The sequence below is a fragment of the Bidens hawaiensis genome, unplaced genomic scaffold (genome assembly GCF_021521415.1).
Source record: "Bidens hawaiensis isolate Kalapana, Puna unplaced genomic scaffold, B.hawaiensis_p1.1 tig00040606_1, whole genome shotgun sequence".
In the NCBI taxonomy this organism is placed as follows: Eukaryota; Viridiplantae; Streptophyta; class Magnoliopsida; order Asterales; family Asteraceae; genus Bidens; species Bidens hawaiensis.
In genome coordinates, this window is record NW_027497170.1 from 140958 (window position 1) to 157191 (window position 16234).

General features: G+C 45.4%; 2 protein-coding genes across 2 annotated transcripts; both read right to left on the reverse strand.

The window, feature by feature from the left end:
• Window positions 1–3226: 3226 nt before the first annotated feature.
• On the reverse strand, window positions 3227–4723 carry LOC143592209 (uncharacterized). The gene has a single exon (XM_077072173.1). It carries the CDS (start codon window positions 4721–4723, stop codon window positions 3227–3229), a length of 1497 nt encoding a protein of 498 aa, XP_076928288.1.
• A 1715-nt stretch (window positions 4724–6438) lies between these two features.
• Window positions 6439–7234, reverse strand: LOC143592205 (nudix hydrolase 17, mitochondrial-like). The gene is made up of 2 exons (XM_077072171.1): window positions 7000–7234; window positions 6439–6720 (listed from the first exon to the last, which is right to left on the reverse strand). The coding sequence occupies exons 1-2, from the start codon at window positions 7168–7170 to the stop codon at window positions 6487–6489; spliced, it is 405 nt and encodes a 134-aa protein (XP_076928286.1). The 5' UTR covers window positions 7171–7234; the 3' UTR covers window positions 6439–6486.
• Window positions 7235–16234: the final 9000 nt, after the last annotated feature.

Genomic DNA, 16234 nt, shown 5'->3' on the forward strand with positions numbered 1-16234 from the left:
GTTGTTCATGAACATATCTTATATAAACTTGTAATATATACATATATAAACACATGGATACATATGTTTGGTTTGTAAATATCACGCTTCCGCCTTTATTGTGACTAGTTAAATGGTTAACTAAGTATATATTATCCATAGAAACCCAACAAAACCGTGTCGGCACACGATTTCTCGAATATAGATTTGAGCAAGCTGCTCGACAGAACACTTCTCGCGGATCGGAATGAAATGAGCAGATTTGGTCAAACGATCGATGATCACCCAAATGCTATCGTTGCCCTTTTGGGTGTTGGGTAATTTAGTGATAAAGTCCATAGCAATGTCTTCCCATTTCCAAACGGGAATCGGTGGTTGCTCGAGTAGACCAAAAGGTCTTTGATGTTCGGCTTTAACTTTTTGAGCAAGTAAGACATTAAGATTGACCGTCCGTTTACAGTTTAGAGCTATTTACGGTTAAACCGAAGCATAGACTTTTAAAAACGCATAACCATGGAACTTGTAAACATGACCAACAAACTAAAATAATCAAGATTAATATGTATGAACAAGTTATATAGATGTATATATATCAAGGACACGAAGTCCTCCATGAAGCCTTGCCTTATGGGGTCCGAAACCTCACCGACCGGAATTGGAGAAGTAACTACCAAAGGTAAACAAGGGGTGTATATTATATATATGTTACACAACCATAAACAAGTATTAATAAGGCTACATAAACTAATTAAGATGAAAGTCCAAAATCCTTCAAGAAGACTTAAGAAGATAACCTTGAATCTTTGATGTTTGAGAGAGTTTTTTTTTTTTGGAGTTGTAGCAAGGGAAAATGAAGAGGAAAGGTGGTGTATATATAGGGTAATGTTGGTGGTCAAATATGGGTGTGAGACACAAGAGTTTTCATGCAAAATGGATCAAGACAAAAACACAAAACAACAAAAAAATAAATAAATAAATAAATAAATCATCATCATCATCACCATACTCAGTATATCCCACCAATAGCAAAGCTATGGTAGGGTCTGAGGAGGGTAAGATGTAGACAGCCTTACCTCTACCCTATAAGGATAGAGAGGCTGCTTTCGGTGAGACCCCGGGCTCGATAGTAGTTTTGCATCAAGCCTTGGACATAAGGCACATAGCACTCAATCATCGGGACACCGGCTCATCGGTGCATGTACCATTGTCTTTCGGCTATCAACGCCACTACATGATGCCTGATTAACCGTCCGTCACTTTTAACGTTATTTTCACGAGATTAGTAAAATAACGTCAAAATTAGTGCAATTTCACTTTTGCCCACCCGAGGGTTCACACATATATACATCATATGTGCGCACCACAAGCAGGGCTAAAATAAATAAATAAATATAAATAAAAATAAAAATAGGATGTTTTCAAGACCCAACAAGTGTGAAACAATATTATAACATAAATCCATCATTTTGATTATAACATAAGCTTCAGTTTACAAATCGGGTCGGTTTACATAATAAACAAATACAAAAACGAATACAAACAAGACCCGAAATTGACGAATGTCACAATACACTTTAGGGATGGTCCCAAATAAGACTTTTTGTTTAAATTCCCTTCAATTATTTCATACTGTAATGTTTTGATCTTTAGTTTCCTTTCTTCCTCTTTATCCTCTAGGACCCTCCCTTCCTGCAGGTACTCAATGATGGGGGTCATCCAACTTTGTTTTTGGCTTTCTACATTGGCAATCATAGTTTCTGTTACCGACGGTTGCTTGAGGGTTTCCACCTTTACTTATTTTGCCAAATGATCGAAGGCCACTACTGCCAATTTGCTCAAAGCAACCGCCTTTTTGTTTGAACCCATTGGAATGTGTATCACCTCTACATCCTCGAACTTTTTCATCAGTTCATGAGTCACCCTTAGGTATTCCCTCATTTTTGGGTCCCTAGCGTCGTAGGTCCCCCCCACTTGGTTAGCTACTAGAAGTGAGTCAACGTTAGCTTGCACTTTTCTTACTCTTATTTCCTTGGCAATCCTGAGCCCTGCCAAAAATGCCTCGTATTCTGCTTCATTGTTTGTGCTTGGGAAACTCAACCTTATTGCATAAGTCAACTCTATCCCTTCGGGACTTACTAAAATTATCCCCGCCCCACTTACCTCTTCGTTGGAGGCTCCATCGGTGTATAGCTTCCACCAAGGTTCCTCACTCCTTGCCTTCTCACCACTCCCACATTCTTCCTCTTTCTCATTACCCTTCCCTTCTTCTGTTTCAGCTAAAAAGTCAGCCAACACCTGTCATTTGATGGACGTTCTTGGCCGATATTCAAGCGCATGATCCCCTAGTTCTACTACCCACTTCGTTAGTCGGCCTGAGACTTCGGGCTTTGATAAAACTTGCTGCAGAGGTTGGTTGGTAAGTATTCGCACGACATGTTCTTGGAAATACCTCCGGAGTTTCCTCGCTGTGTAAATCAAAGCCAGTACCAATTTTTCTACCGGTAAGTATCTTTCCTCCGGTCCCTTCAATGTATGGCTTATGAAATAAATGGGAACCTGTGTTTCTCCCCTTTCCACCATCAGCACAGAACTTATTGTTTTTGGTGTTTGGGAAAGGTATAGTATCAACGTTTCTCCCGGCAGAGGTGTTGCAATCGTAGGGAGGTGACATAGGTGTTTCTTCAGCTCTTGAAAGGCTTCTTCTGCTTCCCTATCCCAACAGAATTTACTCTTCTTTGTACTTCTTCTTAGAACAGCCATAAAGGGCAAGGTCCTTTCCGCTATTTTGGAAAGGAACCTATTTAAAGCCACAAGTCTTCCATAGGCGTCTAAAAAACACCTCAAGGGATATTCCGCCAAAGATTCTATCTTCTTCTCCACTTCGGGGAGTGGGTACGCATCTTTTGGGCAAGCCTTGTTCAAATCCTTGAAGTCAATACACATTCGCCACTGTTATCGGCATTCGCTATCATCACTGGGTTGGAGATCCATTGTGTATATTTTACCTTCCTGACTATTCCAGCTTGCAATAACTTTCGGGTTTCTTTTAATACGGCTTGGCTTTTTTCTGGCCCCAGACTTCTTTTCTTTTGTTTTACAGGCTCCATCCAATGGAACTCTTTGAGACTGTGTTGTACTTGGTTTCTGGGGATCCCTGTCATGTCTTCGTGTCTCCATGCGAACACATCCACGTTTCTTAGCAAAAGCTCTTTTAGCCCTGCCCTCCCTTGATCTGTCAACGAGGTCCCTATCTTGACCGTCTGATCGGGGAACTCCACATTGAGGACCCATTCCTCGGCACATGCTTCTTTTTTGACTTTCCTTCTAGGTCTATGTTGGCGACAATCTCAGCTGAGGACGGTATTGTGACTACCCTTTCAGGGGTTGGGAATTTGATGCATCCGTGTGCGATGGATGCTATGGCCCGAAGGGCTCTCATGCCAGGGCGCCCTAGTATGATGTTATACTTTGACGGAGCTCTTACTATCGAGAACCAAAGCTGGATGGTCCAAGTCTTCGCGCCCTCCCTCAGACTAAAAGGGAGGGTTATGGAGCCCAAAGGCTTAGCGACCTCCCTCGAAAAACCTACCAAAGGGCATAAGTCTTCTTCCAGTCGGTCCCGCACTTCCTTTTGGAGTCTCGCGAAGCAGTGCTCGTACATGACTTCCACCCCTCTTCCCCCATCTACGTGGACCGGGGCTACCCGGTGTCCCGCAACGCTGGCGGATATGTTCAGCGGCATCTCCCTAGCATCCTCGTTAGTTAGTCCTGAGAACGATAGGGGGACGTTCATCCATGCAGGATTCTGAGGGAATGCTTCACCTTTCCCCCTCTTAATACGCCGATCTTCGCGCTCCTCCTCACTCCCTCTTCGTCGGATCATATCAACAAAATGTTTATCTTCATCTTCTTCCTTAACCTTTGAGGTCCCCTCTTTGGGAAGGAGCGGTAGCTGCCCTGCCTTAAGGGCAGCCTCCCATAACTTCTTTAACTGCACGCAACTCTCAGTGGAATGCCCTGGGCTTTTGTGATAGTTGCAATACCCCTGGGGGTTGGGCCTGTAAGGTTGCTTCAGTTGAGTGGAGGCCCGGGGTGGATACTTGGCTCGGTCGGCCACCATCACATCCCTGTTTCCCGTATGCAACCGATCTTTTAAAAGGGGCTTAGGGCGAAAAGTTTCCGCCCTGCTAAGGGTGGAAAAGCGAGGAGGGTAATAGGATGTGTTGACTGGATGTGGGGACTTGTAAGGGGAAAATCGGACCCCTTCCCCCAACGTTCTTCCCCGTCCTGCGAGGTTACCTCCATATCTTCCCGGAGTTCCCCCATTTTTTCCTTCCCACTCCCTTAGTTTGGATCCCGTGTCTTTTCCCCTAACAAAAGCTCGGACTCGGTCCATGAGCTGATCAAAGGTGGTGGGAAAATCCTCTCCTAACTTTTCTGTTAGTTGGGAGAACCTAACCCCATTAATGAATCCACAGATTTTCATTACCTCCGGTACTCCCTTTATATTCATGCTTTCAGAGATGTACCTTTCCATGAATTGCTCTACTTTCTCTTCATCTTTTCTTCGTATATGGAGGATCTCGTTGGGATTCTTCATGGCTTTTCTTTGCTGACTGAAATTCCGAAGGAATTTTTCCCTTAGCTCTTCATAACTGTCAATGCTTCCCGGCTCTCTGCTATCAAACCAGACCTGATCTCCCCCTGTCAGTGTTTGGGGGAACATAAGACACCACACCGGCATGAACCAGCCATTCACCAGCCCAGCCCCCGATAGGCATGTAGATGGTCTTCTGGGTCTTGTGTGCCGTCGTATTTGTCAACCGTAGAGGGATATTTTAACTTTGGGGGTAGAGGGGCCTCAGCTATACGTTTGGTGAACTTGGAGACGTCAGAGGTGTCCCTCGGTCGGTATGGTCCGTCCAATGGATTTCCTGATATCTTCTCCTTCCCCTTAGACAGTGGATAGGAGGGTTACCAGAGATTTTATCAGTGCGTCTGGACCCCTGGTGGGGACACATGGGCCTTCTGTATTCAACTGCGACCTGGGCGTCTCGAAAGAGAGCCGGGTCCGAAGTGTTTCTAGTTTTTCCTTTTTCTCCTCTTCGTCTAAAAAGGCCCTCAAGGTGTCCTTGTGGGCTCGTACGAACTCCGGGGTAACTTTCCACCCCCCTCTCTCTCTCTCCATCTTCTCCTCGGGGTTCTTCCTCCTCCCCTTCTTGCCCCGTGATATCTTCCACCAGGACGGGTCCTCCGTCTCCTGGTTGGGCATCAGGTTCCTGCTGAACTTCGCTTTGATAAAATCTCTAAGGGGAAGGAGAAGATATCAGGAAATGTTTTTTGTTAACAACATGACCTTTCCCTGAGCTCGAAGGGAAAGGAGGCGGCATGTTTTTTGAGGATTGATCGCTATTCTTGGATGTCGAAGTAAGACCCGTGATCAAGAGGTCCCACGGATGGCGCCAATGTTGGATCCTATTCCGGCGGACTGGGTAAGGTTCCTAACGATTACAAGAATGGGATCGATGTGAAAGTGTATGGTGCGAAGTATATATGGTGTATCGTGTATGAAATAATACAAGTGTTGTCTTCCCTTATTTATAGACACAAACATATGTATGAATGATCCTCTGGTCTATTACATCCGGCCGAGTCCTATGGTCCGATCTTGTTTCCTGCGGGCTTTGCCATTTTCGCAGATCTTTATCCCCTGGTTACTACCCCTTATCCCGGGACACGCGTGCCTCGGGCCACCAACCGGATCGGAGTTGTTGCATAAGTATCCCCCGCAAACCATCTTCCCTCCAAACCAACTTCTAGAACTTCTTTTGTCATTGGGCCTGCCTTCATTAGGCCTCGCTTGGATTATTAGGCTGGAGGCTTGTCCATGAGCCCGTCTCATAAGTAGGCTCTTCACTGTTGTTTTATTTCTATATTGTGCAAATGGTTTATTTATGTGCCACCAGCTCCATTATCTTCTATTTGTTGATATGAAGGGCATAGTTCCCTGTGGAATAGGTTATCAACTTCTATCAACAAATCCCATGTCACCTAATTGAGCCAACTCAAACTCAACTAACCTATGATACTTTTGAACACAATAAAAATAAACCATCCATTGTCTCACTCATTTAACCCATAATATGTTTTGAACTATTGTCTCACTCATCTAACAGACTAAGATTAATCAAACTTTAATTATTTTGATCAAGATTGTACAAATGTAAAATGAATAAATAATAAAGTAACACAACTACACAAGCCTCTGATGTATGAATTACCAAAGGAAAAGAAAGTTATTGGTTAGTGATCCTCAAAATCCCTCTTCTAAATCATTCCTTCTTTGCTATCGGAATCAATTTCATTGTCCGCATAGAAACAAAATCTCCATGTACAAAGACCTCAATGTGTATCAAGGAAACACGATCTTGTGGTTGATTACTCAAAACTTGTTATGAGACCTTTCTTTGCAAAATCTCACCATATTTATAAATCGGATTGTTATGTTCATAAGTTAATTGAAAGTCTTGAGTCGAGTCTAGTCACCAACATATCCAATGCTTCCTTCATCCAAGAATATTGGCAAACTTCTTTAGCCTTAGGCACGCTCACCCAATATCTTTGACGAATGTCTTTCTCGGGCCATAAGTCGAGTTGGCCCTTGACGAGTAATGGAAACATGTGCCCTTCATAGTATGTATCATTGCCTTTGCTTTTGAAACACCATTTACCCAATTCCCCCTACAAAAATCCAAGAAAAGTATGTTAATCAAGTGTCTGAATCATATAAAATTGTCTTAATAAAAACATGCAAAATTTGTTCAATTTACAGAAGTTCAAGAAAGATAATTCAATCGGATGTCATAATCATAAAATTCAAAAATAAATAAATAAAAAATAGCAAAAGTTGCCCAATTTGACTTTGGCTTCTTCTTGAACATATACAATTATACAGATTGTTTAATTGACTGTACTATTGCAGAAAATGTCAAAATTGTTATTTTAGAATGAGGAACCAACCTCAACTGTTCCGAACACCCCAGCTTCCTCTACAGATTCTCTAAGAGCGGCTTCTACAATCGATTCATCGGATTCCCAGCCTCCCTTAGGGAACAGCATTCCTTTGCCTTTTCTTTGTGCACTGATGACTAGAACCTCCAATGCATCTTCTAAATTCGTATCTGATCCCATTTTGCTACCTTTTATTCTGTAGGGTATACACCTGCATCACATTCAGTTCACCAATTTTAATACACAAATTTTGTATAAACTCTACAATACAATTTGACACGATTCTGTTTCCCTAAGAATTCAAATCATTCGAGTTTGATTCATCATTTGAACATTCACTGACGGCCTTCAACTTGATTTACGGATTGAGAATCAAATTAGGGCAGAAATGAAGAAGAGAATATTTGATTATAAATTAGCGACTGACCCAACGTTGGCCTTGATTGTAACGCTGCAATTGATGGCCCCTGCGAGCAACCATTGAAACCATGTTTTTCAATTCCATCTCACTTCAAATGAATAACAGGAGACAACGGAGAAAGCGATGAAGATGAAGATCTGAGAGAGATGCGAATGAATTTATAGATAGATAGATGTTTGAAGAGGTATGTACCCGCCTCAACACCGAGCGAGGCGGGTCAACCCACAAGATATAGACAAGAGGCTTGAAATCAAGACATTATGAAGGCACAAAGCCAAAACCTATGCGCATGGCGCATATCACATATGCTCACGCATATCACATATGCTCATGCATCACATGCTCAGGCATCACATGCTCAGGCATCACATATGCTCAGGCACCACAGATGCTCAGGCATCACATATGCTCACGCATCACATATGCTCACGCATCACATATGCGCGTGGCGCACCCGCGCGTGGCGCATATCACATGCTCGTGCATATCACATTTGCGCATGAAACATCTGCGCGTGAGAATAAAGAGAAGACCTCGCGCATCCTCAGGATAGGCGCATATCACACATGCACATAATCAACCTCGTCCTTATCCAAATCAGGATTAGGGCAACCTTGATTGTGCACGTCAGACAACCTTCCAGAAGGTATCTTTTTAAGGAATAAGAATATGCTGATGTTGACAGCTGCCAATGAAAGGTGGACAACTCAGCAAAACCCATGTGCTACCACGTGATTATAACCAATGAAAAAGCACCAGGTGTCCCAAGGACACGTGGCGCAAAGCAATTGGAGGAGGCCAACAAGGCCCTAATTGGGTCTGAGCCCAATCATTGGAAACCCTAGCACTATAAATACCACATCAACTCCACAAGGAGACACACACTCAATTACACAGTATTCAGCTATATTAAGCAATACACTCCAATTTCCTTACTCTCATATTATTATCTTCTCCTACAAACACTTATTCTCACACCGGAGGGTTACCCCAAAGAGGACCCCTCTGTCCCTTTCTGAGGGGTAAGTTTACGGTGCTGTTCATTTTGTAGGTGGAAGAATCCAGATCCCAGAGATCCATCAGTGAAATAGCATAATCACACCCGAGGAAAGCAGATCGTCTACCATTGAGTCGATCCACGTTTCTTCATTAGCGCCATCACCTGTTACAACGGCAAAAAGATCTCATCAGATCTCTAAAAAAAAAAAAACAAATTTTCACCATGGTTTCTGGCGTTCGTAACGTTGATCAAGTTCTGGAGGATATTGAACGTGAGGATGTTAATGAGGGACAGTAGTTTCTGAGGGTGCCGCGTGATTCTACGAGCGCCACCAGTAACCGTCCCTTCATCACAACTCCTCATGGCCAGACTGAAACTCCTCCAGACGATCTCACGTTACAAAATCTTACCGGCGCGAAACAAAAAGGACCAATGGGTCCAGAAGATGAAACCAATGACCCCAAAGAATGGCTCATAAACGAGCAACGACGTCTAATGGACAAGTACAATGAGCTGGTCAAACACAAAAAGTCAGCCGACTTAACACAAAGGCTAGCGTTTGACAAGCAAAACGTTCATGGAACAAAAAGGGCGCGCGCGCCGGAAGATGGTCATTCTGTTCACACTGCACACACTGAGTTTAGTGATGAAGAAGTGCACAGCATGAGGAAGACGCGAGATACTCATGCAGGAGGCTCACAGCTCCGCGCGCACGTGAACATGGCGCCTGGAGCCAAAGCCGATCTGGATCTGCACATACCGTACAGCCCACCAGTTAGAGGGCAAGTGGACGTAACCACACCGTACAGGCCAGCCATCTTGGTGAAACATTCAAAATTCACTGAGCGCATCGCGAAGGCCCCCATTCAGCACAAAACCAAGATGCCAAGTGGTTTGGGCAAATATGACGGCACGACAGATCCAGACGATTTCTTACAAGGTTTTTACAACACTGGAAACCTAGAAAGCTGGACGATGCCAACATGGTGTCACATGTTTGCTCGCTGCCTCACGGGCGCGGCGCGTGTCTGGTTCGAGAGCTTGCCGACTGGGCAAATCGATGGGTTCGAGGAACTATTGGAAAAGTTCCAAGCCCACTTCGTACAGCAGCGCAGACACACGCGCGACCCTGACGACATCATGCACTGCGTGCGCAGGAATGATGAAACGATTGAAGACTACATAACTCGTTTCAATCAGGAGTCTCTGGCAATCGGAGGTATCACTGAGCAACTCTTGCGCGTGGCCTTTATATAAGGCGCGCGCAGTGATCAACTCCGCCGAGCTCTCGTAAGCAGAGATGGCATGCCAACCACTTGGGCCAAGCTAATGGAAGCATCGCGAGTCTTCGCGAGAAATGAAAAACAAATTGCCCAAGATAGGGCAAGAGAAAGAGGGCATCAAGCTGAGACACCGCGCAGCAACGAAAGAAGGGGCAAACAGAACTCTGTATGGTCCAGGTTGCAACCAACCAGTTTTTCTTCCACAGAAAAGCAGGCGCAACCAAGCTCACCCCAGCCCCAAGAAGACGTTCGTAATCGCGGGGAGGGTGACAAGAGGGAAGGCGGCAGAGATCCTAACAGACCTCTGCCAAGAATATGGACTCCCCTCACTAAAACACCTTCACAAGTGTTAAGCACTGAGAATGTCCAGTTCAAAAGCCCCAAGCCACTACACTACAAGGGACCATCAAGCAGTGGCAAGTACTGTGAGTTTCACAAGTCCACCGGACACAACACTGATGCATGCCACCACTTGAAGGATGCAATTGAAAAAGATGTGAAATCAGGCAAGCTGGCTCACCTGGTGAAAAACTCAAGACCAGAAAATGAACAACCAGAAGGAGCCTCAGCCAGCAAAAAGTACAAAAGAATCTGTGTAGCCGAGGGAGGAAGGCAAGGGCAAATATCAAGAAAGAGAAGCGCGCAAATCCAAGGAGATTGGCGCGAGCAACAAGTAATCTTCCCAAGAATCAGGGGAGGCCCTTCTATCAGCAGTCCTCTTGTCATCACTACACACATTGCTCATTATGAAGTGTCAAAAGTCCTGGTGGACACTGGCAGTGAATCAGACATCATGTATGAGCAATGTTTCAGGAAACTGGATCCGGCAGACCAAGCAAGGCTTGAAATTGTGAATGCACCAATCTCTGGTGTTTCAAATGAAATCATTCATCCCCTAGGTCAAATACAATTTGAACTAACCATGGGGAATGAAAAACACAAGCGAGCCGAAGTTGTCAACTTCTTGGTCTTGCCCACCACTTCATGCCACAATATGATCTTGGGTAGGGGAACGATTGCCCAATTCAACGCCATACCGTCGCCAGCGCACGGCACATTGGGGTTCCCAACACCAACAGGTGTAACTTTTGTATACCGAGATCATTTGTGTGCAGTGACAAGTACTCCGCGGGAAGGGAGAATGAAACTTCCAATGGCAGACAACGCGCCAGAGGAATGGATTCTCAACCCAAAATTCCCGGAGCAAACAATCACAATTGGCGCTACGATATCAGACGACACGAGGTTGAGAATGAAAAGATTGCTCACAGCATATATGTCGGTCTTCGCGTGGCAACACACTGATATGACTGGGGTTCCGCTAGACCTGGCGCAACATTCTCTCAACACGTTCAAGTCTGTAGAGCCAATTGCTCAAAAGAAGAGAGTCATGGGGGATGAGAAGGCGAGGGCCATGAATGAGCAGGTTGAGGATCTATTGCGCGCAAACATCATCCGCCCGATACGATACCAGACATGGGTAGCCAATCCTGTGATGGTAAAGAAAAGTAACGGGTCGTGGAGGATGTGCATTGACTTCAAGGACCTCAACAAAGCGTGCCCAAAAGATTGTTACCCCCTCCCAAACATCGACGCAAAGGTGGACTCCGTGGCGCCATTCAAGCTCAAATGTTTCCTGGATGCCTACAAGGGCTATCACCAGATTCAAATGGCACCACAAGACGAGGACAAGACCGCCTTCAGAACCGACAAGGGTGTTTTTTGTTACACAAAAATGCCCTTTGGTTTGAAGAATGCGGGAGCCACCTACCAAAGACTTATGGATGCCGTTTTCAGCGAGCAGATTGGAAGAAACCTAGAAGTCTATGTGGATGATTTGGTGATCAAAAGCAGGGAGGAAAAACAAATGCTCAAAGACATCGAAGAAACCCTTGGGCGCCTAAAGGAAGTTAACATGAAGCTCAATCCGAGCAAATGCACTTTCGGCGTACAAGAGGGAAAATTTCTAGGTGTAATGGTCACCAAGGATGGTTTCAAGGTGAACCCTGAGAAGGTGGAGGCCATCCTTGACATGCCCTCGCCATCCACCATGAAAGAAGTCCAGAAGCTGAATGGTAGATTGGTTTCAATCAACAGGTTCCTAGCGAACCATGCAAGCAAATCTACCCCCTTTGTCAACACATTGAGAAATTGCTTAAAGAAAAGCCAATTCAAATGGACTCCTGAGGCCGAGCAAGCTTTCAATGAGATAAAAGAATGTTTGATAAATCTGCCCGCGTTCACAGCTCCACTTCCTGGTGAAATTTTGACATTGTACCTATCAGCAGGAGAGCGCGCCATCGGCGCAGTATTGTTGGTGGATCGCAAGGGAATCCAAACGCCAATATACTATGTGAGTCGGGTGCTGACAGATCCTGAGACGCGCTACTCCATCATGGAAAAGTTAGTTTTATCACTAACACACGCGTCGCGCAGGCTTCATAGATATTTCAATGGTCATCCCATTGAAGTTCTGACTGGTTACAACATCCAGCAAGTCTTGCGGCGCCCCGCACTCTCGGGAAGGCTAACAAAATGGGCGCTGGAATTAGGAGAGCACACGATCGCCTATAAGCCCCGTCCAGCAATAAAGGGACAAGTCTTGGCTGATTTCATTGCAGAAGTCCCCGAAGGAAAAATTGAAGAGGCTCAGCGTGAGGTAGACCCTCCGCGAGCCAATGATGAAGAAAATGTGTGGAGATTATTCACCGACGGAGCTTTAAACAACGAAGGATCCGGCGCAGGCCTCAAGCTGGTGGATCCAGAGAATCAGGAATATACTTACGCCATCAGGTTAGACTTCAAGAGCACCAACAATGAAGCTGAGTATGAAGCCCTGCTGGCTGGCCTGTGCATCGCGCACAAATTCGGAGTTAAAAAGCTAGAGGCCCATGTTGATTCATACTTGGTAGCAGCACAGGTCAATGGCCTTTATGATGCCAAGGAGAATACCATGCCTCTGTATCTAGAGCAGGCGAAAAAGCTCATCGAGCAATTTGACTGCTTCAGAATCATTCATATTCCGCGCAGTGAAAACAAATCTGCTGACGCGCTGAGCAAGATGGCATCAACCAGCTTCGATCACTTTGGCAAAGATGTCAGGGTAGAAGTAATGAGCAACCCGTCGGTGGAAGCGAAGTCTGTCCTTGTAACTCATACAACCCCTTCATCATGGATAACTCCAGTAATGGAATTCTTGAAGGAGGGAAAACTACCGGACGATCGCGCACAGGCGAGGAAGATAAGACACAAGTCGCAGAACTATGAACTGCTTGATGGTACATTATATCGACGCTCTTATCTGGGACCGCTCATGAAATGCCTAGATGCTGAGGAAGCAAGCTATGTGATCAGAGAGATACACGAAGGAATCTGTGGAATACATGCTGGCCCGCGCATGGTGGTTGCCAAGGCAATGAGCGCAGGCTATTATTGGCCAGGCATGTACTTGGACGCTTTAAAAGAGATCTAAAAATGTAAAGCATGTCAGAGCTATGCGCCAAACACCATGCGGCCAAAGAACAACTTGATTCCGGTGACCTCCGCATGGCCTTTCCACAAATGGGCAATCGATATTGTGGGTCCCCTACCGCAAGCGCAAGGGCGAGTAAAATTTTTGGTAGTGGCAGTAGACTATTTTACAAAATGGGTTGAAGCCAAGCCACTAGCAAAAATCACAGCCGAAGCGATGAAGCAGTTTATCTGGAGCCACATCATATGCCGTTTTGGCTTGCCCATGGAAATTGTGAGCGATAATGGCAAACAATTCACTGACAGGAAAATATCCAACTGGCTCAAGGAATTGCGCATCAACCAAATCTTCACTTCGGTATACCACCCTCAGGGGAATGGCCAAGTGGAGCGCGCGAATCAAAGCTTGTTAAATGGGCTGAAGAAAAGGTTGGAGGGAGAATCCCATTCTTGGGTCGAAGAGCTACCTAATGTCCTGTGGGCACACAGGACATTAAGCAAAACCAGCAATGGCGAATCCCCGTTTAGCCTAACCTATGGAACGGAGGCTATGATTCCAGCAGAAATTGGATGCCCATCCCATAGAGTGCTCATGATGAACAAGATTGATAATGAGCGTGAAAGAAGGTTGGATCTCAACTTACTTGAAGGGCGCAGAGAGGCGGCTATCATCAGTGAAGCCAAATACAAGAAAAAACTGGAAAAATATTACAACCAGCGCGTGAAAGAATGCCACTTCAAGAAAAATGATTTTGTCCTTCGAAACAATGAAGCTAGCCGCGCGATACCCCCGGGAAAAATGTCCCCCAATTGGGAGGGACCTTATCAAGTCTCGGAAGAATTGGGAAAAGGCGCATATGCTTTAAAAGATTTGAATGGAAAGAAGATCTCGCGCGCATGGAACGCGGCACAGCTTAGAAAATGTTTCATTTAAAAAATGTCAAGTTTGTAATCAAGGCTTTTTAAGCCATTATGAATAATGATACGCGCTATCTTCTCTTAATGTGGATTCTATTACCTTTTGCATACATGTTTCACACTTCCCTTTATTAATTTTGAGCAATATGACAACATTGTATTGACATCAAAACAAAATAAAACGAAGTAAAACATACATGCGCGAGCTTCAAGCTCAAACGCGTTAACGAGTCTTAGCTCTAAAACGTCAGGGCCTTAGCCCAATAATATGAGCCTTAGCTCAGGGCCTTAGCCCAATAATATGAGCCTTAGCTCAAATCACTCACAACATCCATCCTACATGCTGCGCAGCCTGACCATAAAAATACCTAAGCACAACTAAGGCAAAGCAAATGCCAAAACATAGTTGTTAAGGTCTCAGGTTGAGGTCGCGCATGAAATTGTAATGGATATCTGAGTAACACATATTGACACGTAAAGGCTAAAAAACTCATAGTTCCCTATAATAAATGCGAGATAACGTCGCGCAAAAGAGGAATAATGAAAACGCCAAGGCACGTGTCAACATAATCAAGATATGGCAAAATCACTTACAATATAACAAGGATTAAGTATAATAATTTCCTTACAACCTTGTTCTTATTTCAACGTGCAAGCATATCTTATATTCAACAAGCAAACATGCAATATAAAGAGATGAATGGGGAATGCGCAAGATGCGAAGAAGGGAAAAACAAAATTTCATTCCAAAGCATTGAAATTTACAAGTTTACAAGATGATGAGATACAAACTACAAATAAAAATAAAAAACATGAAGGCTTCTCAAGTCTCCACGTCGACGTCAGCCTCTTCATAGTCCTCATCACCGCCCTCAGCATCTGGCGCAGCCCGCTCCTCGTCATCTCCAAACTGACCATAGTCAAGTTGTTCGTCCTGAATGGAGTCTTCTATCACAATAGTGTCAGGAGCGGATCCTTTGGCCACGCCAGAGCCGCTAGCAGGGGCAGCATTCCCCGCGCCATCATCGCTGCCACCAGCCCCTTCGCACTCGTCAAGTAATTTCTTTAGCGCGCCGAGATCGGGCTGGTCAGCAAGCGCGGATATCTGCAAATCATAAGGAAAAATATGAGTACAAAAAGACTTGGAAAATAAGTCAAGGTAATCTCATTAAGGTTAAAATACCTGCGCAAGGATGGGAATGGGAGTATTCAAATACTTCTCCCCCATCGCGGCCATGTCCGCGCAGGCAACGTCGCTCTGGTAAGGGTAGTCGGATGGGTTCTTCTTCAACATGCCATATTCATAGCCATCCTTAAACCCTTCAGCTCGACCCACCAAGCGCGCTGGCAGCGTTGCAATCCATCACAAGGGCCTGAAACTCGTCTGAGTATTTCATCGCGTAAGCGCAACGAGTCATACCCTGTGAGATTAGCCATTGGCGATCCTGCGCGACGGAAGCAACAGACGTCTCAAGAGCAGGAATCTGAGAGTTTAACAACTCAACAGTTTCCTTAGTCTGTTTCAGCTCCTCTTTGTCGGACGCTGCTGCCGCCAGGGCTTCTTCCTTTTCCGCTCGCGCAAGCTCGAGTGCTTCCTGGCTAGACGCTGCCGTCGCCAAGGCTTCATCTTTCTCGGCCTGCGCGGCCGCCAGCTCCTTCTTCAGTGATGATTTGTCAGTTATAGACTGGATGAGAGCTTGGTCACGCGCCTCCGCATCAAGCTCCAAGTCGCGCACTCTACGCGCGTACTTGGCCGCGTCCGCCTCGGCCGCCTGTAGCTTCTCCCGCGTAGCCTGTAGCTCATGCCCGCGCTTCACAAAGGCGGTGTTGGCACTTGCTCTGTTCTCACTGAGCTCTGCTTGGAGCTTCTCAGCTCTCTCTCGAGCATCAGAAAGATGCCAAGCAGACACTTTAGCCTCTTGCTTGGCTTCCGCAAGAGCATCACGTACCTTTACGTAATCATAGCGAAGCTCTTGGGAGGCAGCAAAGAAAGCCGACCCAGCAAACAGATGATCGTTGAGCAAGTCATCGCGAGCGCGGCCCTCCTGAAACCTCCTTTCAGCTGGAGGCACAGAATGAGCCCAGAAGTCCTCACACACACCCATGGACTGAAATGAGCTGTCCTCAGTAATGTTCCATCTCGGGCGGTAA